Below are 26,658 nucleotides of genomic sequence, written 5' to 3' on the forward strand. Positions count from 1 at the left end.
TCCAAAGTTGTTCCTTTCAGAAGAGAAAGTTGGAAAACTTGAAATATGATCAAGAAAAAGAAAACAAAAAAATAGTCAAAACAAACTTCTTACTTTAATTGGTTCAGGCTGCATCACAGGTGCAGGCATAGCAATGGCACTTGAAGCATAAACCTGGTGATATGTTCCTTGAACTCCATGATCAGAATAGGGCTATTACAAAAAAAGAAATGTATTGCCTTTCATTTATTATTTAAAAATACTTATTCAGCACTACAATGTACTAGGCATTTTGCTACACAATGGAGAAACACATCTCCCATCTTTAACTTATAGACTGATCTCAGACAGACAAGTAGTCAAAATTACCATAAGACCTGTAAGACATGTATAGGGATGCATGGGAGGAAAGGTAAGAACTACTTGATTTAGCTTAAGAAAGTTGGGGAGGTAGCCAGTCAAGTTTTCTAGTGGAGCTGAAGCCTGAATTTGAAGAATTAGGGAAAGAAGATGGGACTAGTATGCACAAAGACATTGAGGCAACCAAGAACACATCTCCTTTGGAAGACCTGCGTAGACTGTCTGGTATGGCTGGAGGAAAGAATATACACTAAAAAAGAGCTAAAAGAGAGACATTAGAGCAAAAGGGAGGGAAAAGATCATGTAAAAGCAGATTTTTGGCCTGTTCAACAGATGGTGGAACCATTTATTGAGATATGGAATACAAGAAAAGCAAGTTTGATGCTTATGTAGTTGTGTGTAAGGGGGTTGGAGAGAAGTTAGGTTTATAATACAGGGTGTCACCCCAAAATGTATAAACACTTTAATAGCTGATAGCTCAATTTTGAAAATAAAATGTATTTTAGTAAATACTGACTTTATAATTATTCAGTGTGTTCATACTTTTTCAGGGACAACCTATAAAATCTGAGGTATTTGTAGGACTCCTACTAGCAATATACTGTTGATAGAAGGCTAAATGGCTCCATCTAAAGTGTTTTCTACTTAGCAACCTACTTTATTAATTATATCTTTGCCTATACCTTCTACCAGAAACATTAAAATAAAAGCATGCATATAACATTTTTATGAAAATATCATAGAAATAGTACCAGTTATAAGCTAATATAAGTAGTAGCTCCAGAAAAATCTTATTAGAGTCCACTGGTTTAATACCAAAAGTAGATTGTGGCTAAAAATCTAGTGTTAAAGAATTCTTACCTTACTTCTCCCTCCCCTTGAAAACCAGAAAAAACAAAAAGAACCAAAGATAGATTAAAAAAAAATGCCATCATCAATTAAACAAGGAAATACCCATTATCCCCAAACCACGAACAATTTAGAACATCTGACAAATGCTATGCAATTTGGACCCATATAAGTGAGGACTATGAAACCTCCTCAGACTTCAGGAAAAATAAAGATCTGCTTAAAAATCAATATTCTAAAAGACCTATTGAAAAAGTCTTAGGTGTAGGGGTATGTCAGGCCAATGCAGCAGCAGGGAATATTGTCAGAGATCCAATTTCATATTATTTAATAGCAGGGGATATGGAATTGAAGGAGAAATCATGTTTCCATATTTTTATCTACTGCCTTGTCTTATAGCTGAGGAACATTGCTGGAGGTGAAACAGGTTGAAGGTAGAAAGGGAAGTAGCAATTACTACAACCCAATACAGTAAATGATTCCCAGAATGCTAAAAACCGAGGGAAGAGCATCTCAACCAGGAGACTTACAACACCGTGCAAAGCAGCTTCAGACAACAGTCTGATCTTCCCACCCTCTATTTTGACAAGTAGCTGGTCTCATGTAAAAATTAGCATAAAGGTGAAAAGGAAAAGCAAGCAACTTAAGCATGCATACTGCCTCTTCAACTACATTAAGGAAAGACAAAAGTTGAAGAAAAGGGTGAGAAATTACCCTAGAAAAACTGGAAAAGTTCAGATAAATGTAATTTTTTTGAATCTTAAATTATAATAACATGATCTCTAAAAAGGAGCTCAAAAGAGAGATTTTAAGCTAACATAAATTTATAGACAATGAATGATGTAACCAAAGTGGCAGAGATTGAGATAAAAAAGATTAAAAATAAGAGAGATGAGATGATGCCCTGGCTGGTTTGCTCAATGGTACAGTGGTTCTCAACCTTCCTAATGCCACGACCCTTTAATACAGTTCCTCATGTTGTGGTAACCCCCCAACCATAAAATTATTTTTGTTGCTACTTCATAACTGTAATTTTGCTACTGTTATGAATCATCATGTAAATATCTGATATGCAGGATGTATTTTCATTGTTCGCGACCCATAGGTTGAGAACCACTGGAGTGTTGGTCTGTGCAACGAAGGGTCGCAGGTTTGATTCCCAGTCAAGAGCAAGTAGCTGGGTTGCAGGTTTGATTCACCACATGGTTGGGATGCATGTGGGAGGCAATCAATCAATGTGTCTTGATGTTTCTCTCTCTTTCTCTTCCCCTCTCCCTCCCTCCATTCTGCTCTCTCTAAAAATCAATGGGAAAAATATCCTTTGGTGAGGACTAACAAAATAAAATAAAATACATAAAATAGATGAAAGCCTGATTAGTCATAATAAAAATAGAATAAACACAATGAGAAATATAGTCGTAGTTACCTTGAAAAAGTATAAAACAAGTACCATGATGAAATAATTACCTGAGAGATGATAGATATGAAAGACAAAAAGTGATCTAACGCCCTGACCAGTTTGGCTCAGTGGATGGAGCATCGGTCTGCGGACTGAGGGGTCCCGGGTTCGATTCCGGCCAAGGGCATGTACCTTGGTTGCGGGCACATCCCCAGTAGGAGGTGTGCAAGAGGCAGCTGATCGATGTTTCTCTCTCATCGATGTTTCTAACTCTCTATCCCTCTCTCTTCCTCTTTGTGAAAAATCAATAAAATATATTTTAAAAAGTGATCTAACATATACATAATTTGTATTCTATTGTTTAAGTCACCCAGTCTGTGGTACTTTGTTCCATCAGCCTTTGTGTAAACTATGCTAGTATCAAGCAGTTATTTTGTTTTCGTTAATCCTCATCCGAGGACATTTTTCCATTGATTTTTAGAGTGGAAAGGAGGGGGAGAGATAGAGAGAAACATCGATCTGAGAGAGACACATTTGAGGATTGGTTGCCTCCTGCATGTGCCCCGACCAGGGCCAGGGATCAAGTCTGCAACGGAGGTATGTGCCATTGACGGGAATCGAACCAGGGACCCTTCAGTCTGTAAGCCGAGGCTCTATCCACTGAGCAACCAGCCAGGGCTCAGCAGTTCTTTGATAGCTAGTCTTATTTTCTTTCCGACTTTATAGACAAAAACATGTTGAACAAGAATGTAAGAACTCAAAGAACATAGCATCCATGTGCCTTCTTTAACAAAGATACTTGCAGATGTAATCAACCAAGTGAAAAATGGAGGAAGAGATGATGAATGAAGAAATCCCGGTAAAGGTATATTTTTAGTAATCAATAAGATTCAACTGTGGACTTTTTCGTTCAAGAACAAAATTATAATGTTATAAGTGTTAGCAATATAAAAATAGAACAAAACATTTAAATTGGGAGGTGGGTGCTAATTTCCTAATCTTTCACAACACCGATTTCAAACATGCATGTGCAGTTCCTGGAAAATATCTGGTAAGGTTATTAGTAATGGTTCAGGAATATAATTTAAAGACATGCTAGTCACCATCTATAGTTATAAAATAAATTTGACTTAAGTTTTTGAAGGAAGAATTTTTAAAAATTTTTTCTTGGCTTAATTTTTATGTGCTTTTAATTGACAGAATGTTAGCAACTACAGTGGGGCCTTGACTTATGAGTGTCCTGACTAACGAGTTTTTCAAGATACGAGCCATCTCTCGGCCAATTTTTTGCTTTGAGTTGCGAGCTAAAATTCGGGTTACGAGCCAGCTTCAGATACCCCACCGCTAGTTGGCGCAGCAAACGTCACAGTGAACGCCACAACATCAGCCCAGCATCACGTGTCTCACTCGTTCACTTTATAATTTGACATACAAGTAATTTGAGTTACGAGCTCCGTCACGGAACGAATTAAACTCGTAAGTCAAGGCCCCACTGTATATAGATTGATAGACAAATCAGAAGCAGTATTTGGTATCTTACTCTTTAAAGGAGATCGAGTCAGGAATGAGCCTAGTAAAGTGAACAGTTGATTTGAGAAATGATTCTGAACTAGTTAGTGAAGAAGATGAAGCATTCTTAGATATAAAAAAGGAAAAAGATAAGATATGCAACTTCAATGAAGGTCTTGAACAAACACTTTTAGAAAAGAAAAAGAAATAAATGTAAGATAAGGTAGTAGAGATAAATTACTTGGAGACTACTACGTACTTCTGGAATGGAAGCTTCCATCAGAGACAGCGGAGGAGGAACGCATCCTCCATCTTGTGCAATTTCCACTGGTTGATAAAAAACCTCAGACGGTTGTAGGTATAGGAATGGAGCAGAAGAGGCAGGAGACTGAAACACAAAATCATAGTTCCAAATATGATTAGTTATGTCATTTAAACCAAATGATTTACCCAACAGGTGAGAGAATTTTTTGTTTCATATTTTCCTGAAGTTCTTTTTCAGGGATAGCTTAGAAGTATCTCAGCAACAAATTAGGAGCTCTGGGGTTGTTATAAATTCCAGTTGTGTAGATGTCATTAAAAAACTGTATCACTAGTAAGGACTACAAGTTCTTAGTGCTTCAGAACCTCATCTGTAAACTCAGATAATTTTATTAAGATCACTACTAAAAGCTGTAATAATATAAACAATGGTATTTAAATTATCATAAACATCTATTCTCAGCTTTGTGACTCGCATGGAGGTGGAAAATGTCAAAAAAGATGAAACAATCTTTTGGTGGGATACTATTTGTTATCAAAGTTGGGAGATGGGATACCTATTTGAGAGCACAGGTCAAACAAGCAAAATATGAAGGCTAGAAAAACGTTAAAATTTCCAATAATACTAATTAAAAGAAGTAATTTTTCATGTTTTTGCAACACTCACTCATTTATAAAATGCTTTCACTTACATAGTCTCATTTGATCTTCACAAAAATCATATGAGAAAATTTACAAAGGGATAGTAGTCTCATTACTTTTATTTCACAAATGAGGAAGCTGAGAAATATAGTGATTAAATAAACTGCCAAAGGTATCACAGTTAATAAATAAAAGAGAAAGGTCTCTAACCTAGTTCTCCTGATTTTAATATTCATGCAGTATTCACAAAAGCACAGTGAAAAAAGTTAATATTTACCTGAGGAACACTCCACTGCCACTGACCTGGTAGACACTGTGCAGGGGCCTAAAATGAAAGAAAAAAGACCCCACAGATAATAAACAAGGGTTAAAACTGGATTATTTACCTGCAAAGAATGGAGTTGGACCCCTATACCTCAAACTATGTACAAAAATTAACTCAGAATGGATCCAAGACCAAAATTAAGACCTAGAACTATAAAACTATTACAAAAGAGGTCATAAATATGACTTTGAATCAAGCAAATTTTAAAATTATGACATCAAAAGCACAAGCAACAAAAGCAAGAAAAGAAAAAAGATAAACTGAACTTCATCAAAATTAAAATCAATAATGTGTTGGCAAGGATGTGAAAACATTAGAACTTTTATAAATTGCTGGTAGGAATGTAAAATGGTACAGCCTTTTTGGTAAACAGCATGACACCAAAAGGTTAAACACAGAGATACCATATAAACTCAGTAATTCAACTCCGAGGTGTAAGACCTAAGAGAAATGAAAAGATGTCTGCACAACAACTTGTACACAAATGTTCATAGCAGCATTATTTACAACAGCCTCAAAATAAAAATAAAATAAAAACAACCCAAATGTCCATCATCTGATAGATAAACAAAATGTAGTATATCTATATAATGGAATATTATTCAGCCATAAAAAGGAATGAAATACTGATACATGCTACCACATGGACAAATCATGAAAACATTATGTTAGGTGAAAGAATAATAAAAAAAGATCATATTTTATTTATTTTTTGGGGGGGATCAAATGATATTTTTATTTTGAATGTTGATATTTGAAGAAAGGAGTAAAATATTATTTTTAAAGAAGATCTTTTTTAAAAATATATTTTTATTGATTTCAGAGAGGAAGGCCTTAAGAAAATATTTTAATAAAAATATCTGAAGTAAAATGATTTATATATAGATTTGTTAGATAAATAAAATCACTACTTATGAAGTGAGAAACACAAAGGAGATAAAACCTGACTAAACCATGAATTACCTGATCTGATTAGCAAAAATTGATAAAGCTATCAATCTTGAATTTGAAAAAAAAAGGGTAAGGGACTATTTTTTATCAAAATGGGAATTTTAAGGATAGACTGATGAAGAATATATAACTCAAAAGAAGTATGTGAAGTAAAATTATTTCTTATATTGTAAAATATATTACAAATTGGTACCAAAATCTTTCCTAAGTGTATGAAGACATCATACTTTCAATTTTATAATTGCAAGTAGAAAACCAGAGTTAAAGTATAAAATTAAATTGCACTAGAAAATTTCCAGAATACATCCGCTATGTCAAGTGAGCTACAGCTGTATGTTAATCAATCAATAAAAAAGGAGCTGGCTCAATAGGGTGCAAGCAGAAAGGGACTTTCCTTTTTCACCCTCCACTTTAAAAGCATTGTGCTGCGTAGTCTTCCTTGCCCTTGGAAAAAAATGGGGACAGGTCACTTTTGGGTGTGGTAGATTCCAAATGCCGACTCTCTAGTTAGAACTTTTGATTCCAGCGAGACCACTCTAGCCCTTGATTCTGGAAGTTTACTTTATACAGATTATTTCTCTACTAAGGTAATTTCTCTAGAGTTTTTTTGGAAAGAGTCTCTTCTGTGAGGTTCACACCTTGCTCTTGGGAAACATAACCTTTGCTGTGAGAAGTTTAACACATTCCCACTGTGGACCTTCCCTCCTGGCTCTGCCTCCCATAGACCACTCCAGCTTTTTCTTTGAACTTTTTTTTAGGAGAGGTCGGGTCCAAGTGATACCACCTCACAAATTTCAAGGGAATATTAAGTTTAGTTATTTTCAGAAGTCCTCTTCACTTGTTAAGCTTCCTTCTTCCCTATCAATCTCATCCTCCCCTTATCTGTGCACAAGGTGGGCATTGAGTTAAAGATCCCAAAACTGGTTTCACAATTGGTTTCTCATGTTAAATGGTCTGGTACTTAACGTTCTGTGTTTGGGGCCTCTGCTGAAAATCTGAGCCAGTTTAGGAAAAGTCATGCTACATATATATTTTAAATAAATGTCATTAAGTTCTATTTTTAGTAAGTGAAAGAAACACTTTAGTTTTATATTTAGCATAGTAATGTAATAATAACTGACCTCCCCCAAAGCCAGAAAGAATTCCAATGACCTTAACATTTCATGTGGGTCTGTCTTAAAAGTTCAAAAAGAAAAAAATAAACAAATGCACTCTCTTTCGCTATTTCAGAGTATGAAAGAATGTGGTTTTATTTGTGAATGGTATAGACCAGAGGCTGGCAAACTTTTTTTGTAAAGGGCCAGAGGATGAATATTTTAAGCTTTGCAGATCATAATATCTCTGTTGTAAGTACTCAACTGTGCCACTGTAGCACAAAAGCGTCTACAGACAATATGTAAACATGTATGGTTGTAGTTCAACTATGCCTTATTTACAAAACAACAAAATAGTCTGGCATTACAGTTCACTTATCCCAGTCTCCAATAAGAATGAAAAAAAGAATGCTGGCTAACCAAAAGATACTATCATAATATAATCACAATATAATCGTGATTTTTTTTTAAATTAAATTTTTATTGTTCAGATTACATTTGTTCCTCTTTTCCGCCCCCCCCCATAACTCCCCTCCTTCCAGTTCCCGCCCCACCCTCCGCCCTCACTCCCCACCCACTGTCCTCATCCATAGGTGCACGATTTTTGTCCAGTCTCTTCCCGAATCTCCCATTCCCCTTTCCCCCCCAAGAATAGTCAGTCCATTCCCTTTCTATGTCCCTGATTCATTATAATCACCAGTTCATTCTGTACATCAGATTATTTATTCACTTGATTCTTAGATTCACTTGTTGATAGATGCATGTTTGTTGTTCACAATTTGTATCTTTACCTTTTTCTTCTTCCTCTTCTTAAAGGATACCTTTCAGTATTTCGTATAATACTGGTTTAGTGGTGATGAACTCCTTTAGCTTTTCCTTATCTGTGAAGCTCTTTATCTGACCTTCAATTCTGAATGATAGCTTTGCTGGGTAAAGTAATCTTGGTTGTAGGTTCTTGGTATTCAGCACTTTGAATATTTCTTGCCATTCCCTTCTGGCCTGCAAAGTTTCTGTTGAGAAATCAGCTGACAGTCGTATGGGTATTCCCTTGTAGGTAATTGAGTCTCTTTCTCTTGCTGCTTTTAAGATTCTCTCTTTGTCTTTTGCTCTTGGCATTTTAATTATGATGTGTCTTGGTGTGGTCCTCTTTGGATTCCTTTTGTTTGGGGTTCTCTGCGCTTCTTGGACCTGTAAGTCCATTTCTTTCACCAGGTGGGGGAAGTTTTCTGCCATTATTTCTTCAAATAGGTTTTCAATATCTTGCTGTCTCTCATCTTCTGGCACTCCTATAATTCTGATATTAGTCTGCTTGAAGCTGTCCCAGAGGCTCCTTACATTATCTTCACACTTTCGGATTCTTTTTTCTTTTTTTTTTTTTTTTAAATATATTTTATTGATTTTTTACAGAGAGGAAGGGAGAGAGATAGAGAGTTAGAAACATCGATGAGAGAGAAACATCGACCAGCTGCCTCCTGCACATCTCCCACTGGAGATGTGCCCGCAACCCAGGTACATGCCCTTGACCGGAATCGAACCTGGGACCCTTCAGTCCGCAGGCCGACGCTCTATCCACTGAGCCAAACCGGTTTCGGCCGGATTCTTTTTTCATTTTGCTTTTCCAGTTGGGTGTTTTTTGCTTCTTCAAATTTCAAATCTTTGGTTTGATTCTTGTGCTCCTCTGGTCTGCTATTGGGTATAATATTCTTTATTTCAGTCCGTGTATGCCTACTTTCTAATTTCTTTATCGTAGCATCGAGGGTCTCATTAGTTTTCGTGAGGCTCTGCTCAAGTTTATTGCAAGCCCTCAAAATTGCGATTTTTAGCTCCATATCCTCCATTTCTGTCATGTTTTTTTGTCTCCGCATCTTTTATGCTTTCTTGGTGCACCCCCTTGTGGTCTTTGTGCGCAGTCTTGTTCTAGTTAAGCCTTAATTGTTGTAGTTAATACTAGAGGGATTTGACCACCAGGCCGACTGGCTGTGAGAATCAGCTGTGTGGAAAACTTCTGTCCTCTGGGGAGGTGCTAATCTAGCCTTTGCCTGAGGCGAATCAGCAAATGGCTCTGCGCAGGGCTTGGGCGGGGCGGGATCAACAGGGTGGGGGGAGGGAGCAGCTATGGCTGCTCTCAGTCCGTCCCCAGGGGCTCTGCCTCTCTGTCCCAGCAACCGCTGCAAACCTCGGAGGGACCGTAGCCAGACAGTCCCGCTTCTCCCGTTTGAGTCTGGGTCCCTAGAGACTCGCCCGGATCTGTAGCCCAGAGTCTGAGACTCCCTCCTGTATAATCGTGATTTTAACGTACATTACAGTTGACCCTTGAACAACGGTTTGAAATGCGTGTGTCCATTTATACATGGATGTTTTCAATAAATGCTGGCCCTCAATATTTATTTTCAATAAAATTGGCTCTCCACATCCCCAGATTTTGCATAGAATTAAAACAACTGAGGATGTGAAAGAAGATGGTACGCATTGTTCTATGCCTTTTTATATAAGGGACTTAAGCACCCAAGGATTTTGGTGTCTGTGGTTGTGGGGTGGTGGGTCCTGGAACCAATCCTAGAACTCATGTGTGTGGTAGGGGTCAGTGCCCCTAATCTCCTCAGTGTTCAAGGGTCAACTATATATTAAATATGGTAACAAGAAATTAATGTCATGTTAACAGTAACATTAAAAATTCAGTCTGTGGTTCAATATCTGTATCTTACTTTAGGAATTATTCCTAAAGACTTTTTAGATTGTTAGTCAGGGGAACAAAACTGACCTAATTAATATTTTGTAAAAGGAAGCAAATAGTCCATCTTCCTGTATGACATTGTTTATTCCTCCTATAACCCCGTAAGAAAACCCCCCACAAAAACATTGCTATCAAGACTTAACTATCTCTTTAATTACTACAGTATTTGTATGAGAAAGAATAAAATGAGAGATACCCAAAAAAAGACTAAAGTGATCAAGGAGAATTTTCACTGTACTAATTTAATGTTTACCTGGTAGTGATATGCAGACTGCTGATAAACAGGCTGAGTTACCATCACAGGGGAACTAGATATAGAACGTGACTATGAGAGGAAAGAAAATGGAAAATTATTTTAGGCAAAATTCTTTAAAATAGTTTATAATAAAATTTATCTCAAATTGTTACCTAAACCCAGGCAAATTATAGTTTATTATTGGGAATGTCATTTTCCCACCTCTTATTGATATTACCAACTCCACTTAAGTTTATTAAAATCATCACAGTATTCCTACTTCCATGTGGTTTTATTTCCATGGTAATGTTAAAACCACCATCAGAAACGTTGCTTTTAGTCCAAAGATTATGAAAATACTAGAGGCTCGGTGCATGAAATTCATGCACTCGGAGGGGGTGGTGTCCTTCAGCCTGGGAGCCCTTAGGGGATGTCCAACTGATAGCTCTTAGCACTGCTTCGGAGGCGGGAGAGGTTCCTGCTACCGCCGCTGCGCTTGCCAGCCTGTGAGCCCGGCTTCTGGCTGAGCGGCACTACCCCAGTGGGAGCGCACTGACCACCAGGGGGCAGCTCCTGCATTGAGCATCTGCCCCCTAGTGGTCAATGTGTGTTATAGCGGCTGGTCATTCCGCTGTTTGGTTGATTTGCATATTAGCCTTTTATTACATAGGATAGGTCTAAGAATATTCAGAGGGCAATGGCAGCTAGACTTAAGGTGTCACTACCTATTTCCATTGTGGAGACCAGCAGTAGATAGTTAATGTGTACATAGCATTTAGACTTGAATGAACAATCATAGCTGATTTTGCCACTGATTTCCAACTACTTATAAATAATCAACATCCTATTTCCTTGTTATACATTTAATTAAAGCAAATATATAAATGATTGAAGCACTTGTTAAATTCTATTTTATTCATTTGACATTTGAATGAATTAATCATCCAATAAGTAAACTTACAAGTGATTTATCTCTTTGGAAAAAGTATACGCCTAACACTCAATTATTCAAAGTAATAGAGTAAATCCCCAAATTTAAAACCAGCTTATTAATAAAACAGGCAAGTTGTTTTAAGACAGGTAAAATAAGCTTTAATGACAGCAATTAAAATTCATTTTCTAATAACAGGGATGTAATTTACATTGTTTTAATGTTTTTCCCCAGTAACTAAAGAAAAGTATTATAGCTCTCTTTGCACAATCTGTAGACTATTATATGCTACTAAAATTTCACCATAGATTAACATTGGGAAATAATAATTTATTAATAGATTATAGGAGGAGCAAAACATGATAATCTTAGCAGATACAAAAAAGCATTTGTTAAATCAATAGCCTTTCATGATAAAAACCCTTAGCAAACAGAATAAAAAGGAACTTCTTTAATGATTTAGGGCATTAATTCTTCACCAGGTTTGACTTTGTCCCTGTAGGGAACATTTGGCAATATTTTTGGTTTTCTAAATGTAGGGAGGCTAAGACACTGCTAAACATCCTAAATATACAGCCTCCCACAACAAAAAATCATCTGGCCCAAAATGTCAGTATTACTGAAGTTGAAAAATCCTTGTTAAAATTAAGAGTATCTTTGAAAACCTACAGTGCATATGTATGTATGTATGTATAGATAGGGTGCTCCCCAAAATATATATACACTATTTTCTGATAGCTCAATTTATGTTACTTTCTTTTCAGATCTAACCTATTAGAATTAATAATTATTCAAAGAGTGTATACATTTTTTTGGTACACCTTATATATGTATATGTGTGTGTATAAGTAAAATATTAATGGCAACTCACTGGACTTATTTTCTCTTTCAAAACAAGGTCATTGTGTTATTGCATAAACACTATAGCTGAGGTACTGCCAGTGCAATAACTCAATGTGGAAAAACATGAGAAACAGAAGAGCAGAAAGCAATAGAGGTACATTGCATCATAAATGACTGTCTCTGTGAGAGTTTGGCAGTTTAAATATCAACGTTTAAAAATCAAAAGCATTACTACATACCAGCCACAATGTATTGAAAAAATAGGATTTAAAAACATATACCATTCATAAACTATAGCGTACCTCAGAATAAATTCAACAAAAAAATGTGTCAAACTTTAAAAAAATATATATATTTTTATTGATTTCAGAGAGGAAGGGAGAGGGAGAGAGAGATAGAAACATCAATGACAAGAGAGAATCATTGATCGGCTGCCTCCTGCACACCCCTTACTGGGGATCAAGTCCGAAACCCGGGAATGTGCCCTTGACCGGAATCCAACCTGGGACCCTTTAGTCCACAGGCCAACGCTCTATCCACTGAGCCAAACCAGCTAGGGTGTGTCAAACTTTTTTTATGAAGAAAAGGAAATTTGATTGATGGATGGAAATAAAAGAGGACCTAAATAAGTGTTCACTAGTAAGAAAATTTAATATACCCAAATGTTCCAAATTGATCTATATATTGAATCCAATTCTAACCAAAACCCAAAAAAGCTTTTCAGAGAATGGAATAAGCAGAATTATATAAGAGCAAAAACTTAAAGATAGATGAGAGACTCCTGAAGAGCACAGTGCCAGAACTGCCCTGTCAGATCTTATGATTCATTATAAAGCAATAGGAATTAAAACAGAATTGGGAAGGGCAGACTTGGAACAGAGAGCTCAGAAAGAGACCCACACATGGAAAACTTGGCATTTGATAGAGGATTTGTTTCAAAACTGGAAGAGAATAGATTAGTCAACACAAACTCCTGATTTGATATCTACATATGAAAAACAGCAACATGACAGTATTTTTAAAATAAAATATAGGATACCTGTATTCTTTTTAAATAAATGTTTTAAAATTGATTTTAGAGAGAGAGGGAGAGGGTTAGGGTCTAGTTAAGAGCCATCACCACACATAGGACGTTTTCTATTCTTAAAATATACAGCTACAAAGTTTGATAAAAACATACCTAAACCAAATCTACAGTATATAGCAGTGATGGCGAACCTTTTGAGCTCAGCGTGTCAGCATTTTGAAAAACCCTAACTTAACTCTGGTGCCGTGTCACATATAGAAATTTTTTGATATTTGCAACCATAGTAAAACAAAGACTTATATTTTTGATATTTATTTTATATATTTAAATGCCATTTAACAAAGAAAAATCAACCAAAAAAATGAGTTCGCGTGTCACCTCTGACACACGTGTCATAGGTTCGCCATCACTGGTATATAGTATGCCTAAACTATTTAAAATTATGATAAATTTCAGTTATCAACTTAAAAATGAGAGTATTCTATAATTTTTCAAAAACATTTAGAAGATATAAAAGCAAAAAACTTTTAAGACTACTTGTCTTAGACAAACTTAGGACACATGCAACATTTGGATGTTCATTTTAGTATTGATTGTAGAAAAAACTTAAAATGTCCTTCAATTAGGGCATGTACACTCATACAATGGAATATTATAAAATTTTAAAGTAAGTGAACTAGAAATACTAGAATAAACATGGCTTAATCTAAAAGACTTACTTATATAGTGTCTAAAAACACTCATAGCAATACTATATATTGTTTAAGCATACCTATATTTGTAGTAAAAACACAGAAGACAGGAAAGATATTCTGGGGAGGAAAGGAGGGTAAGAGAATGCAAGCAAGGAGATTTTATGTGAATTTACCGTATTTTATTCTTCCCATTAAAAATCTTAAATATGGCTAAATGTTAACATATACTAAACTTGAGTGGTAGCTACATGGTTATTATATTATTATTTGTACTTGTCTGTGGTTGACATTTTTTGGAAATAAAATAAATATTTTGAAAATTAATAGTAATAGATGGAAACCCTTCTAAAATGAAATTACTTACAGGCCAAGGTGGTGGGACAGAAGTTACTTCTGGAGTATGAAAATAAGCAACACCATTATGGTAAGTGTAAGGATATCCAGTTGAAGTTGTTAGGTACATTGTTCCAGCTGCTGGCATTATACTGGAACCTAAAGTAAAGATTAAATAATAATAATTGAAATGCTAAATTTAACTTTAAAGACTGTAATTTCTGAACACTAGAAAATGTTTATCTTAATACACCTATATAGTTACAGTAAAAATTGAATGTTATGTTATTTTTTAATTCTATATGTTAAAATATCTTTGAAGTATATATTTTCAAACTTATTACCTTAAAAATTTTATTAGCTTAAGGTGCATAAAAAAAGAAACAAGTTTAATAAGAAATACTAAAATTTCACCTATTCAGACTTTAATATCAGTAAAATGAAACACAAAGCTAACAGATAGATTAGATGATTATTTTTCAATGTAAATTATATGTAATTCATTTACTCTACAGTCACTGTAGTGAAGTTCCGAAGACTTTAGTAAGACATTTATTTGTAAAGGCCAATGGTGAGGGAGGCAGTGAAGTTGGAGGAGATTCTACTTTCTGGAAGACATTTTGGTTCCCCCCTACAAATTCTCAATTGATAAATACCAAATCAAAACTAAACTCAATATCTGTTAACTTCTAAGTCAAAAACTAAACAGTCCAAATGAACACAATCTATTAATTTGTCAACGGCTGTATAATAAGTACCTAATGTTTTACATTCCAGTAGATACTAGGACAGAGATAGAGTAAGAAAATTTAGTTACTAATTTTGTGACATTGTTCCTTCTAGCTGAAAACTGGTAGAGATTTTAATAAATATTATAGCTAAAATCTATAAAGAGGCCTAATTTAATAAATAGGAAGAGTGAGAAAAAAAAGAGAAGAGTTGAAAGCATTACAGAAATCTGAGGAAGGCACATACTTTGGTCAATTCTTAAAGCTTTTGGGACTGTTCCTTCTGATAATTATGACACATGTAGTTGGGTTATAGAATATATGTAACCATAGTTTCTGATATTGGGTCTATATTTTAACTTTCAGTACTTTCACTATAATTTTAAGTTACTTTTCTAATTAGAAAATTTTCTAATTAGTGGTTCTAAATTAGTTACAATTAATTTTGCAATTTTAAATATATTTTTATCTGTTTTTCCCTTTAAAGATGTAACTATATGGAATATATACATATATTTTATTGACTTTTTACAGAGAGGAAGGGAGAGGGATAGTTAGAAACATCGATGAGAGAGAAACATCAATCCGCTGGCTCCTGCACACCCCCCACTGGGGATATGCCCGCAACCAAGGTACATGCCCTGGACCCTTCAGTCCGCAGGCCGACACTCTATCCACTGAACCAAACTAGTTAGGACTGGAATATATTTAAGCATCATTATTCAGGTAAAATTTCCCCAACCCCCCGCCTCCCCAATCTAGTATATATTAATTTGTGACGAGAAATATTCATTTGGCCACCAACTTTGCCAAAGTAACTTTATTAAATGAAAGGAACCTGATATTTTAATGAAGTTCTACCGAAAGTTTAATATTTAAAAAAAGAACCATGTAAAAATATTGAAAAATACATTAGTTGTTAATACATACGAGGGATCCCTACTTGTTGTTTTCTTATTGCTGGACCAATGTTTAGTTTCTTATCCTTATAATTCAGTTTTTCAGCCTAAAATAAGAAAAAAAATAAATTTTATTATTTTGGTACTATTGTTTATAAAACCAATAAGGAAAATTAGTAAGAAACACTTTTTAAAATTCAGACTATAACATTCTTTGATAGTAGCAAGTCACAGTGGAAAGGGCAAAGTTTTTGGATTTAAACAGATCTAGGTCCGAATCTACTGCTCTGACCCTAATTCCTAACCTGAAATACAGTCAATCCTCTATTCATGGATTTGGGAATTAATCTACTCATTAAAATTTATTTGTAATCCCCAAATCAATACTCATGACAATTTAGCGGTTATTAGCTGGCAAGAGCAGAGGTGAAAAATGTGAATTGCCTGACACACATGGTTCCAGTTGAGATCAAAGAAGGTGACACTGTCTTATTTCAGCTTTTATACTGTAAACAAGTGTCCTTTCTGTGGTAAATATAGTGCCATGTGTTTTGCATTTTTGTCTTTATGTTGGTGATTTTGCTACTTAAAATGGCCTTTGAGCGTAGTGCTGAAGCGCTGGTCAGTGTTGTTAGGCGTAAGAAGGCTGTCATGTGCCTTATGGAGAAGAGGTGGACTTCATTCAGGCATGAGCTGCAGTGCTGTTGGCCATGAAATCAATATTAAGAATCAATAATACTAAGTATGTCTTTAAACAGAAACACACATAAAATAAAGTTATGTATTGATTGGTTGATGAAAATATTGGCGGCAGAAGCTTGTGGAAACCTAGGCGTATACTTGTAGAAACAGCAGTTCAATGTTTGCTAATTCAGTATTTGTGGTGACTTTATAGAACATTGCTACTGTAAACAAGGAGAACGGAGTACTTAATATACAATTAATATTTAACTGAGAATTTAATATACAATTCAAAATCTATTTTTTCTAAAAAATTTAATGTCACCTTTGCCAAATTTAAGTTATTATCCCAAATTACAGGCTACAGATTTGTTTTAATATGAATGTTCTTAGTTCATATAAAGATTTTCATAGGAGGGGAAATAATCAAAGATAACCTCATTCTAGAAATCCATATGTGTAGTGTTTTTTAGGAATTTAAAGTGCTATTAACACTCAGAAAATATATATCCTCACATTCTTAGCTTAAGCAAATAATGTAAAAAATTAGATTACAACTCCACAACCATACTCATGTAATGATTTGAAATTTGTTTTTCTGAAGATAAAGTTTCTCTTTAATGCTTTTTTTATTAATTCAATTTTTTGTAGGCTAATGTCAATCTTAAGATGCAAATAAGTTAAAAAAACTTTTTAGCAACTGATCATTGTACTAGACCTGTACTATTAAAATAAACACCACAAAAAATTATTTTGAAAGAAATTCCAAAAAGAAAGTTAAATACATTAAAACATCTTACCTCTTGTAAAATTTTTTGTGCATCTTCTTGTGTTTCAAAAGTGACGAAACCATACCTAAATAAATGAATTATTTTCTTAGAACATTACTTTAGAATTATATTAAAAATTTTAAAAAAAATTGTGTTTTAAGAATGGGCCACTGTAGGAGTGAGCATTTTTCTATGGTGCATCAGCATAAAAAACTTAGGAGAATTTTTAGAGGATAGTGAAACTTAACACTATCACTTCCTCTTAGAGTCAGGGGACTAAAAGAAAAAAACTCAGAGATCCTGAAACAGTTTCAGATCTGAACTGTATAAGACAGAAGAGCATGAGAGATACATGTTTTGGCTTATAAATTAGGATGCAATAAATTTCAGTCCAGAGCAATAATCTCTTTAAAATAACAGAGGTTTGGCTTAAATAGAAATCAAAATAGGAAAAAAATTTTAATTAAAAAATGTCAACACAAAAAAACTTTTACATTGGTAAATGAGTACACAAATACATTAATTACTATTATGATCACATATAAGCTGATAATACAATTATGTATTTACTAAACAAATTAAACTAGAAATATGTACAATGTAGACTTTACACCTACTTTTCATATTTAATTGTTACCTTCAGAGTATAATTTATATAACATTCAAGATACAAATACATGTTCAAAAAAACCCAAGATAAAAAGAAATAAAAGAAATAAAAAGCATATCCCTCCAAAATGTAATTTCTATTTAAATAACTTAAGGAAACTTTTTGAGTAATGCTATGTTTCTTATTTTCTTAATTATTGTATAAAGTTTCTTTTTTTTAAACAAAGGAATTTCTCTTCTTTATTTGGCTAAACATTAAACAAGGGTTAAGGAAATATTTTTACACTGAATTTTTTTGTAGAACACATACACCACCCAGTGGAAAAGGCATAAAATAGTTTATACGTATTTCTATGTGATTTTCAATGATAAAAATGGATATTACCAAAATACTGCCAATTCTATAAGCTAAACAAAAGAAATACAATCTCACTTTATCCTAACATTGTTCATCAGTCGGAGGAAGTCGCTCATCTGTTTAGAAAAAACCTCTCTGCAGAATCCCATTACCTCTTCCAAAGTACCCACTTGTCATGTTGTTTGCCTCTTCTAGTTTTCTATCACTTCATTGGTCCCTTCTCTTATACCTATAAATATGGACGTCTTGCCTCTCTTCCAAGGAAACAAATACGTACACTCTTTCTCTAATCTCCACTGCCTTAACTATTTAACTTTGCAGTCAAACTTCTTAGGTAAGTACACTATATAAACTACTTTTTTTTTCCTCTGAAATTTGGCTTTTGCATATACCAACCTACTAAAACAGCTCTAAGGTCATTAGACATTTCTAGACAAACCCTACTGCTTTCTTCTCAATTTTCATTCTCCTTGATTAAGAAATTAAAAATTATTCTTGAGTTATATTTCTCAGATTAGTCCCTTAATGAGGTCTCTGATGCACAACCTACAGAGATACCTTTGTGTCAGCTTTTTTTCAAATAAAGCTCGATTTAGTCTAAAGCAGGTATGTAATTGCAACAATATCTGATTCCTTTAGCTTCTGGTTCCTTAGCTATTGGACATTATATACTCAACATTAAGTGCTTGCTATGTAACACTGAATGGTCCCTTAGCCCATGCAAGAATAATTCCCAACAAATTATAGTGTCCCCCTTCCTCCAACACACACACACACAGAGGAGATCAAAAGGTAGGGCAAAAGGTAGGAGGAAAGAAGACTGCACAAAAATCTCTTGAAAAAATGGAAGCAAAGTAAGTTAGCATGCAAAACCTAGCAACCCAATAAAAACACAATTGCTAATTCTATGTACTATCTATAGTGATACTAACCCTTTAGACACTCCAGCTCTGTCATTTACAATCTTCACTTCTTTTACAGACCCATATTGAGAAAAAAATTTTCTTAAATCATTTTCATTTGTCTAATGGCATAAAAAAACAAAAACATTTTTTAATTGATAAAAGATATAAAAACTCATGCTTGTTTAGAGACAGAAAAGTTTATAAATAAATAATATGAATGAATATAAGAATACCTCTCATTAAAACAGTGGATGAAACCACTAGGTTATTAAAATCAATATATGTAAATACTTTACTTTATTCAGAACTACATTGTTAAACATAGTTTAATAGTAAAAAGTTTTAAGCTGCATTGTTTTAAAACTACAAAGAAAGTTCAGTATTTAAAGGAGTTCTTATTCTCTAGTTGGCCAGTTGAAAAATATAACTTGCATTAGGCATGTCTATAATTATAGTAAGGAAATACAGGTAGCCCATGCTGTTGGAAGGTTTGTCTAACACCACTGCTTTTACAGAAGACCTCCATCAGTACCTGTTTTGGCTAACCAAAAGAAATCCAAAGAGGACTTCTGCTTTTATGAGAAAAGGCACAAAGTGAAAATACGTTCAGCTTTTGTTTTGCAGCAAGCCCGTATACCATAGAGGCAGTGCAGCCCAGCGCCTTCCCTGGAACTGCACTCACAGCTCAGCATCAAGCTGCTATAGCTCTGAACTGTGCCTGTGAGCACCTGTGCTTTATCTTGATTTATTTTGTGTATCCCTGAGCAAGATGTGTCCTGAGGTGTCAGAAAAGCTTGAGAGAGTGCATAAAGATGCTATGCTTAGCTTAAAACTGGACGTAAACATATTTGGTATGATTTGGCTGGGTATTTTGGGAGGCCTGGGAAACACTAAAAATTTTTCCATATGCATTTATGTTCTCACTTCAAAACATTTCAGTTTATGAAAGGTTTCATAGGAATGCTCTACTTTCAGGAAGTGGAGGAAACATGTGTTCCTAGAGGGCTCACATGAAGGCAGTGGAACTAAGTTATGTTGGCCTACACCAGTCACTTTTAATCAGCATAGTATCCTGGAAGAGTACGGTCTTAGGAAAGGAATATATTTCCAGACGTATGTGAACTCAATTTGTGATAACAATGAAGTAGTTACATAATTTAAAGTTTTTGGATGCTTTATCATACTCAATATACATTTTAGCTAAATAGACATTATAATATTCAAAATAAAATTTGAATTATAATTAGACTATAATGTATAAGATATCTACTGAGATAGTTTTGGCATATCTAGTTTATTTTTAAAATATTTTTTTGACTTCAGAGTAGAAGGGAGAGGGAGAGATAGAAAGAAACATCAATGATGAGAGAGAATCATTGATTAGCTGCCTCCTGCACACCCCCCACAGGGGATCGAGCCCGCAACCTAGGCATGTGCCCTTGACCGGAATCGAACCCTGGACCCTTCAGTCGGCAGGCTGATGCTCTATCCACGGAGCCAAACTAGCTAGGGCTGGCATATCTCGTTTTAATTACTCTCATAATAGACTTATATTACCTTTCTTGCAGTATTTATACTAAATTCATTGCAATTTCATTTTCTGGTTCATCTATAACTGTTTGCCCTAAGAGGATCTTTAAATATCCCTAGTGAGGTTTGGCTTAAATAGAAATTTAAGCCAAAATTTTTCCTAGAAAAATTTTTCTTTATAGACATAGGTAAGCACATGCCTAATAGCAGAGCTAATGCCTTTTGAGTTCCACTGCGACCTTACTACTTAAATACACTATTGTTTTTTAGTTAGTAACCTAAAGCCTGCTAAAGTGGATGATGACAAATACTGAGTTAACTTGAGAATAAATGAATGACTCTTATTTTAGTAAGTACAAAATGTAATTAACACCAGAATAAGAATTTCTATTGGAGAATTGAAAACAAATTAATTCAAAGTATTTTCTGGTAAAAAGTCAATAGCTCAATTTTGCAATTCAAACTTAAAGGATACAGAAAGTCAAGATGATTAAATATTACAGAGAGATGGGCTTCTAAAAAAGTTTTAAAAAGTTTGAGACTTCTTGGGGCTACAGTAAACAGTTTCATTGTGGGAATTTATCTATGATTTTGGAAAAAGTTTAAGTATAAGGGAGGGAATTCTAGCAGTTATCCTAAAGCTATGACTGCATTGTAACAATATAGCCTCCAAAATTCATTTTGTAGTTTTCAGTAAGTTAGAATAACATAGCCAAATGTTTAAATTTATTGATGATTTATTTTAAAAAATATACTAAGCTGTTTTAATATAAATCCTGAACAAGAATAATCAACTTGAATATTTATGGTCTGCCATTAATATTTTCCATAGAAATAAAATATTTTTTAAAATAGGCATTTCATAAGAAATCATTTTTCTTTATTTTTAGTGAACCATTCTTATAGTTGCTTAAGATTCCACTTAATGTATCCTTGCATGCCTTTTCTGTAGGTGTTTACTATATGGGGATGCTGTAAAACATCTCACAAAGTATGCCTTTCTGAAATAGCTTATTACATCATTTAAATATATTACTGTTAAGATGCTTTATTCTGACAAGAACACAGGCCTGTTTGGGTGATCAAATTTTAAGTTAGGTGATGGGAAGCAATTTGCAAAAGATGAAAGTCTAGGAGGGTACTCAGGAATCAGAAATAAAAGTTGGGGTAAAGAAACAGGATTTCATAGGACAAATTTTGTGTGTGTGTTTTTTTGAGTCTACTTTTGTAAATTATAATCACTTATTTGGGCTTCTGGAGTACTATGCAAGAAAGTATAACTAATATGATATGGTGAAATGAAGAATATGGAGCTATGAGTCAGGAAAGTAGGATTCTAGTCTTTATGCTGTCACTAAGTAGCTAGCTAGGAGACTTATAGACAGGTCAGTGAGCCTCAATTTCCATGTATGTGAAACTGCACAATTATATATGCTCTATTTAATCTCCACTGTTTTTGAAAATATTCTTTATATTAAGACAAGTTGAAAACTATTAATCATTGTACAAATAGCAAATATGTTATTATTTTTATAGTTGCACAAGGAAACAATTTCCAAGAAATAAAATTACTTCTAATGCAAAAATTACACCATGTTATACACGAAATAGGTACCTTAAAGTCAATTCCTCCTACGAAGATGCGATTAGGGATCACCGTTCCATATCTTGGGACACTTGTTGGGTTATTCAAAGGCACAGGTGATGCAGGATTAGGGGATGAAGACAATGAATCTGTTTGTGTCTGATTTGATGTTTGCTGTAAAATAAAATTCTTTTTAAACTTTTAGCACTGGATATCACTTTTTTAAAAAAAATGTTTTGTTTTTTAAAAAATATATTTTTATTGATAGCAGAGAGGAAGGGAGAGGGGGAGAGAGAGAAACATCAATGATGAGAAAGAATCATTGATTGGCTGCCTCCTGCTACTATGGTTGAGCCCCAAACCTGGGCATGTGCTCTGGACCAATCGAACCCAGAACCCTTTAGTCTGCATGTGGAAGCTCTATCCACCGAGCCAAACCAGCTAGGGCACGCTGGATATAACTTTTAAAAAATATATATTTTTATTAATTTTAGAGAGGAAGGGAGAGGGAGAGAGAGAGATAGAAACATCAATGATGAGAGAGAATCATTGATCAGCTGTCTCCTGCACGCCCCCCATTGGGGATCGAGCCTGCAATCTGGGGCATATGCCCTTGACCAGAATCAAACCCAGGACCCTTGAGTTCGCAAGTGGACACTCTATTCACTGAGCCAAACCAGCTGGGCTGGATATAACTTTTGATGCAGGCTGAAAATATGTATGTTTCAAAAAGATGTCATTTAAATAAAATATACTTTAGACTTTAATTTTATTCTAATTTATGAAGGTTATAATGAAAGCCAATAACTTTTTTGGGCAACATAAAGATAGGAAATGTAGAATCTACTCCATTATAGTAGATAAAATCTTAAATACATTAACATACTTGTCAATTAAGTATACCACTAGAATATTATAGCCACTTAAATATTTTAAGTATTAAGGAGGAATTTTAAACTCAAAAAAAAGTTTGAGAAAGAGAAAAGTAGCCCTGGAAAGCTAGGAGCTGGCCTGGCACAACCAACTTGGTCCTGGTGGTTTTAGGAGTTGGCCCAGAACTCATAGCTAGGCTGCGGTATTCTCTTGTTAACAGAACACCAACAAGGCTACTCTGTGATTGTGATGGATGGAGATAAAAGTAAGACCACTCCATAATCACGTCTGAACATTGGCAAAAACAAAAGCATTGTCCAAACCACGAGAAGGACTAAACACCCTTCTATTCTGGCTGAAACGAGTGACTGCTCCTCCTTCTTTATCAGCTTTAGCCCTGATCTGTATTTCTTGCCTACAAGAATTAACATACTAATCCATTACTCCCACATCCTGACAACATGCATTTCAGAATAAAGCCCTCTTCCTTGAACTCTAAAAAATGCTTAACACAAGCCTAAACCCTGTAAGTTCGTTTTAACATCATCTTACTGAGAGGTCCTGTGGTGTGTACCCAATGAAGGGCAACAATTCAATAGACTCAACTTTATTAAACTACAAATGTGCTCCTGGCGGTCTCTGGCCAAAGAACATTGACAAGTTAATAAACACTGACATTCAAATTTGTTTTTCAGTTCTAACATTATTTTTAAAAATGCACTTGTTAGTTTGAAGATTTGACTGATTTCATTAAGAACTATACCATACCTTACCCTGAATGGGTGGCTCAGATGCTTGGAGCATTATCCTGTATATCAAAAGGTTGTGAGTTGATTCCCCATAAGGGCACATACTTAGGTTGAAGGTTCAATCCATGGTTGGGGCATGTACTGGAGGCAACCGATCGATGTCTCTCTCTTTCTCCCTTCCTCTCTCTAAACATATCCTTGTGTGAAGATTTTAAAAAATTATATACCTATAAGTATGCATTTTTATACCAAAGAATTGAGCTCAATGTATAATCATATGTTCACAGTTCTAAGTCAGGGGGCCTAATTTAGATGTTAATAAATATAAGCCTTTGCACAATGGAAAGATAATAGACTCTTAAGGTACATCTAAAAAAAAGAAGACTTGGGAATAGAATTTTGAAGAGAAACCAATTCAAGAACTTGCTAATTATTCTCCTTCTAGGAACACTAAACAGACTTCTGGGACAATCTAACATACTAAGTGAGTTCCTAAAAAAGCTTGAAGTTCATAATTTCAATTCTCCAAGAAACAAATACATAAAAATAAATTTCAATTTAGATAATGGAATTGTTCTTTTTCACATTTTGTCTCCTCTTTCATTTCATTAGCCAATAAAACCATCATCTCTAAATTAATCTCTGCAAGATGGACAAACCACTAGGCCTGTGGTGACTAGGAGGCTATAGACTGAACCTTATGGGCTCTATTCTCCATATTGTCTTAAGGGGGAAAAACACATACTTTCTAATATGGTAGTTCATAAAAACATCTACTAAACCACAGAGAAGTCCTCATATTTAAAATTACTATATTGTTGTTTCCAACTGAAGAAATCTGGACTCCAATCTTAACATAAGCATCCTCTCTGGGCATTTGGAGGTTATTTGTAACTTCACTTGTGGGACACATGCCTAGAATAGATGATTTTGGGATGCTTAATTTTATTTTTCAACTGTAGATTGGTATTGCTAGAAAAAATAGAATAGTAGATATAATCTTGTCTCTGCCTGTTTAGAAAGTATCTATTTGCAAATTTAAAATCAGTCTTCATGAAATTCTCTTACAAAATGAGTTCGATGGATGAGCTCATTTGTTCTCAAATTTGCTTACATAAAAGTCACCCCCATTTTTCCTATCACGGAGAGAGGGATGGCATGAGCCGAAGTGAACAGAGTGCTTTATTTCCAATCCCGAGAAACTAGTTAACTGGGTGTGGGATGGGGGAGGGGGAGGCCAACTTTTTACATCCAATGCACGTCATTCTCCAGCGGCTAAGGCTCCTGCTCTACTGTGGGTTCCGCCTGCTTCTCCTCTTTACCACTTATCACTTTCCAACGCGGTATTTACTATGTTTACTGCCTGTCTCTTCCCACCAAAGGTAATGCTCACAAGGGAAGGGGTTTGCCCGTGCTGTTCCCTGCAGCACCTAGGGCAGTGATGGTGCAGAGCAGGGATTCGGGAAATATTTGAACGGACGAAGCACTTCTTTTTGCTCACAACATGCCAACCAGCAGCCTGCAGGCTTTAGAACACAGTGTGAGCAACAGCCTAGAAAATACTCGAATGTGTGCAGGTGGAGTCCCTCGGGAAGGGCAGCGATGCAGCGAGTGAGCCGCTACAGCCTCCCCTCCCGCCGGCGATGCCCTTGCAAAGGCAGGAAAAGCCCATGTGCGCAGCGGTGACTGGGGCACGAGGAGGGCCCTTCGCTCAGGGAGCGTCCAGCACCACCCGGTTCATGAAAAGCGTCCTCCGAAGGGATGCGCCTTCGCTACCGCCACCCGCTGGGGATTAACCGGGACCCCCATCCGCCACTTGGCCCCCGGAGACACGGAGACGACAGGAAGGGGGCGGCTAACCGTCGCAGTCACGGCCTCGACGCTCCGTCCCCTGCGAGGCCAGCAAGTGGAGGCACCGGAGGAAATGGCCGCGGAGACAACTTCCTCGGGTTCCCGCGGGTCATCGTGAATTTGGGCGCCGACACGAGGGTCCACCCCCTCCCCACCAAAGTGCGGGAGGGAAAAAAAGGCTAACCAGCGAGAAATTTTGCCCCACAAATCCGCCAGCAGCCGTGGCGGGAACCCTCAACGGCACCGACCCGACGTCGGCCTCGTGCGTAGCTCACCCCGCGGCCCTCGCGTAGCGCGCGCTGATTGGCTGCCAGCGGGCGCGGGGCGGGGCTGCGTGTGGCGGCGGCCGCTCCGCCCCCGCCGGCTCCTCCCCCTGCCCGCCCCTCCCCCGCCCCGCCCCGCCCCCTGCTCAGGCCACCTGCCCGGACCCGTGCACTTGGTGTTGGGGTGTCCCGTCCAGCCTGCGCCCTCCGCGCCCTTCTCCCAGGCCCTCGGGCCCCCACGGGCCCGTCGAGGGGGGAGGAGGCGCCGCTCCGACAGCCCCTCGCGGCGGCGGCCGGGCTGAGTCCCGCGGAGCGAGCGTCCAAGTGCAGTTTGGGCGGGAAAGCTCTCTCTCTTGCCCGGACCCAGTCGGGTGCACAGGGTCCCGCCGCCGCCACCCCCCCAAACCTCCCGGCCGTTTCCGAGGCCCCCCGGCCTGCCCGGACCCGGCCAGGCCCGGCGGCCGCGCCTTCCCGAACCCACGACACAATCCGACGGGGCTGGCGGACCGGCCGCCGCTCTTCGCCGTGGTCGACGGGGCGACTGGCCCGCGTCTCCCCAACAAGAGAGCCGGCCCGGCGCCTGGGCTCCAGACCCGCCCCTCCGAACCCCGCCCGCTCCCCTCGCCACCCCGGGGCCGGGGCCGGGGCCGGGGCCGGACCCGTCCTCACCGCCGCGGGCTCGCTCTCCAT

General features: G+C 36.6%; 1 protein-coding gene across 1 annotated transcript; it reads right to left on the reverse strand.

The window, feature by feature from the left end:
* Window positions 1-75: 75 nt before the first annotated feature.
* BOLL (boule homolog, RNA binding protein) lies at window positions 76-26,658 on the reverse strand. The gene is made up of 10 exons (XM_070423271.1): window positions 26,638-26,658; window positions 22,263-22,406; window positions 19,145-19,236; window positions 17,276-17,330; window positions 15,826-15,901; window positions 14,199-14,326; window positions 10,357-10,428; window positions 5,277-5,324; window positions 4,356-4,484; window positions 76-192 (listed from the first exon to the last, which is right to left on the reverse strand). The coding sequence occupies exons 1-10, from the start codon at window positions 26,656-26,658 to the stop codon at window positions 76-78; spliced, it is 882 nt and encodes a 293-aa protein (XP_070279372.1).

This window comes from Myotis yumanensis, unplaced genomic scaffold, assembly GCF_028538775.1.
Source record: "Myotis yumanensis isolate MYYU_CA2020_CCGP unplaced genomic scaffold, mMyoYum1.0.hap1 SCAF_8, whole genome shotgun sequence".
Lineage (NCBI taxonomy): Eukaryota > Metazoa > Chordata > Mammalia > Chiroptera > Vespertilionidae > Myotis > Myotis yumanensis.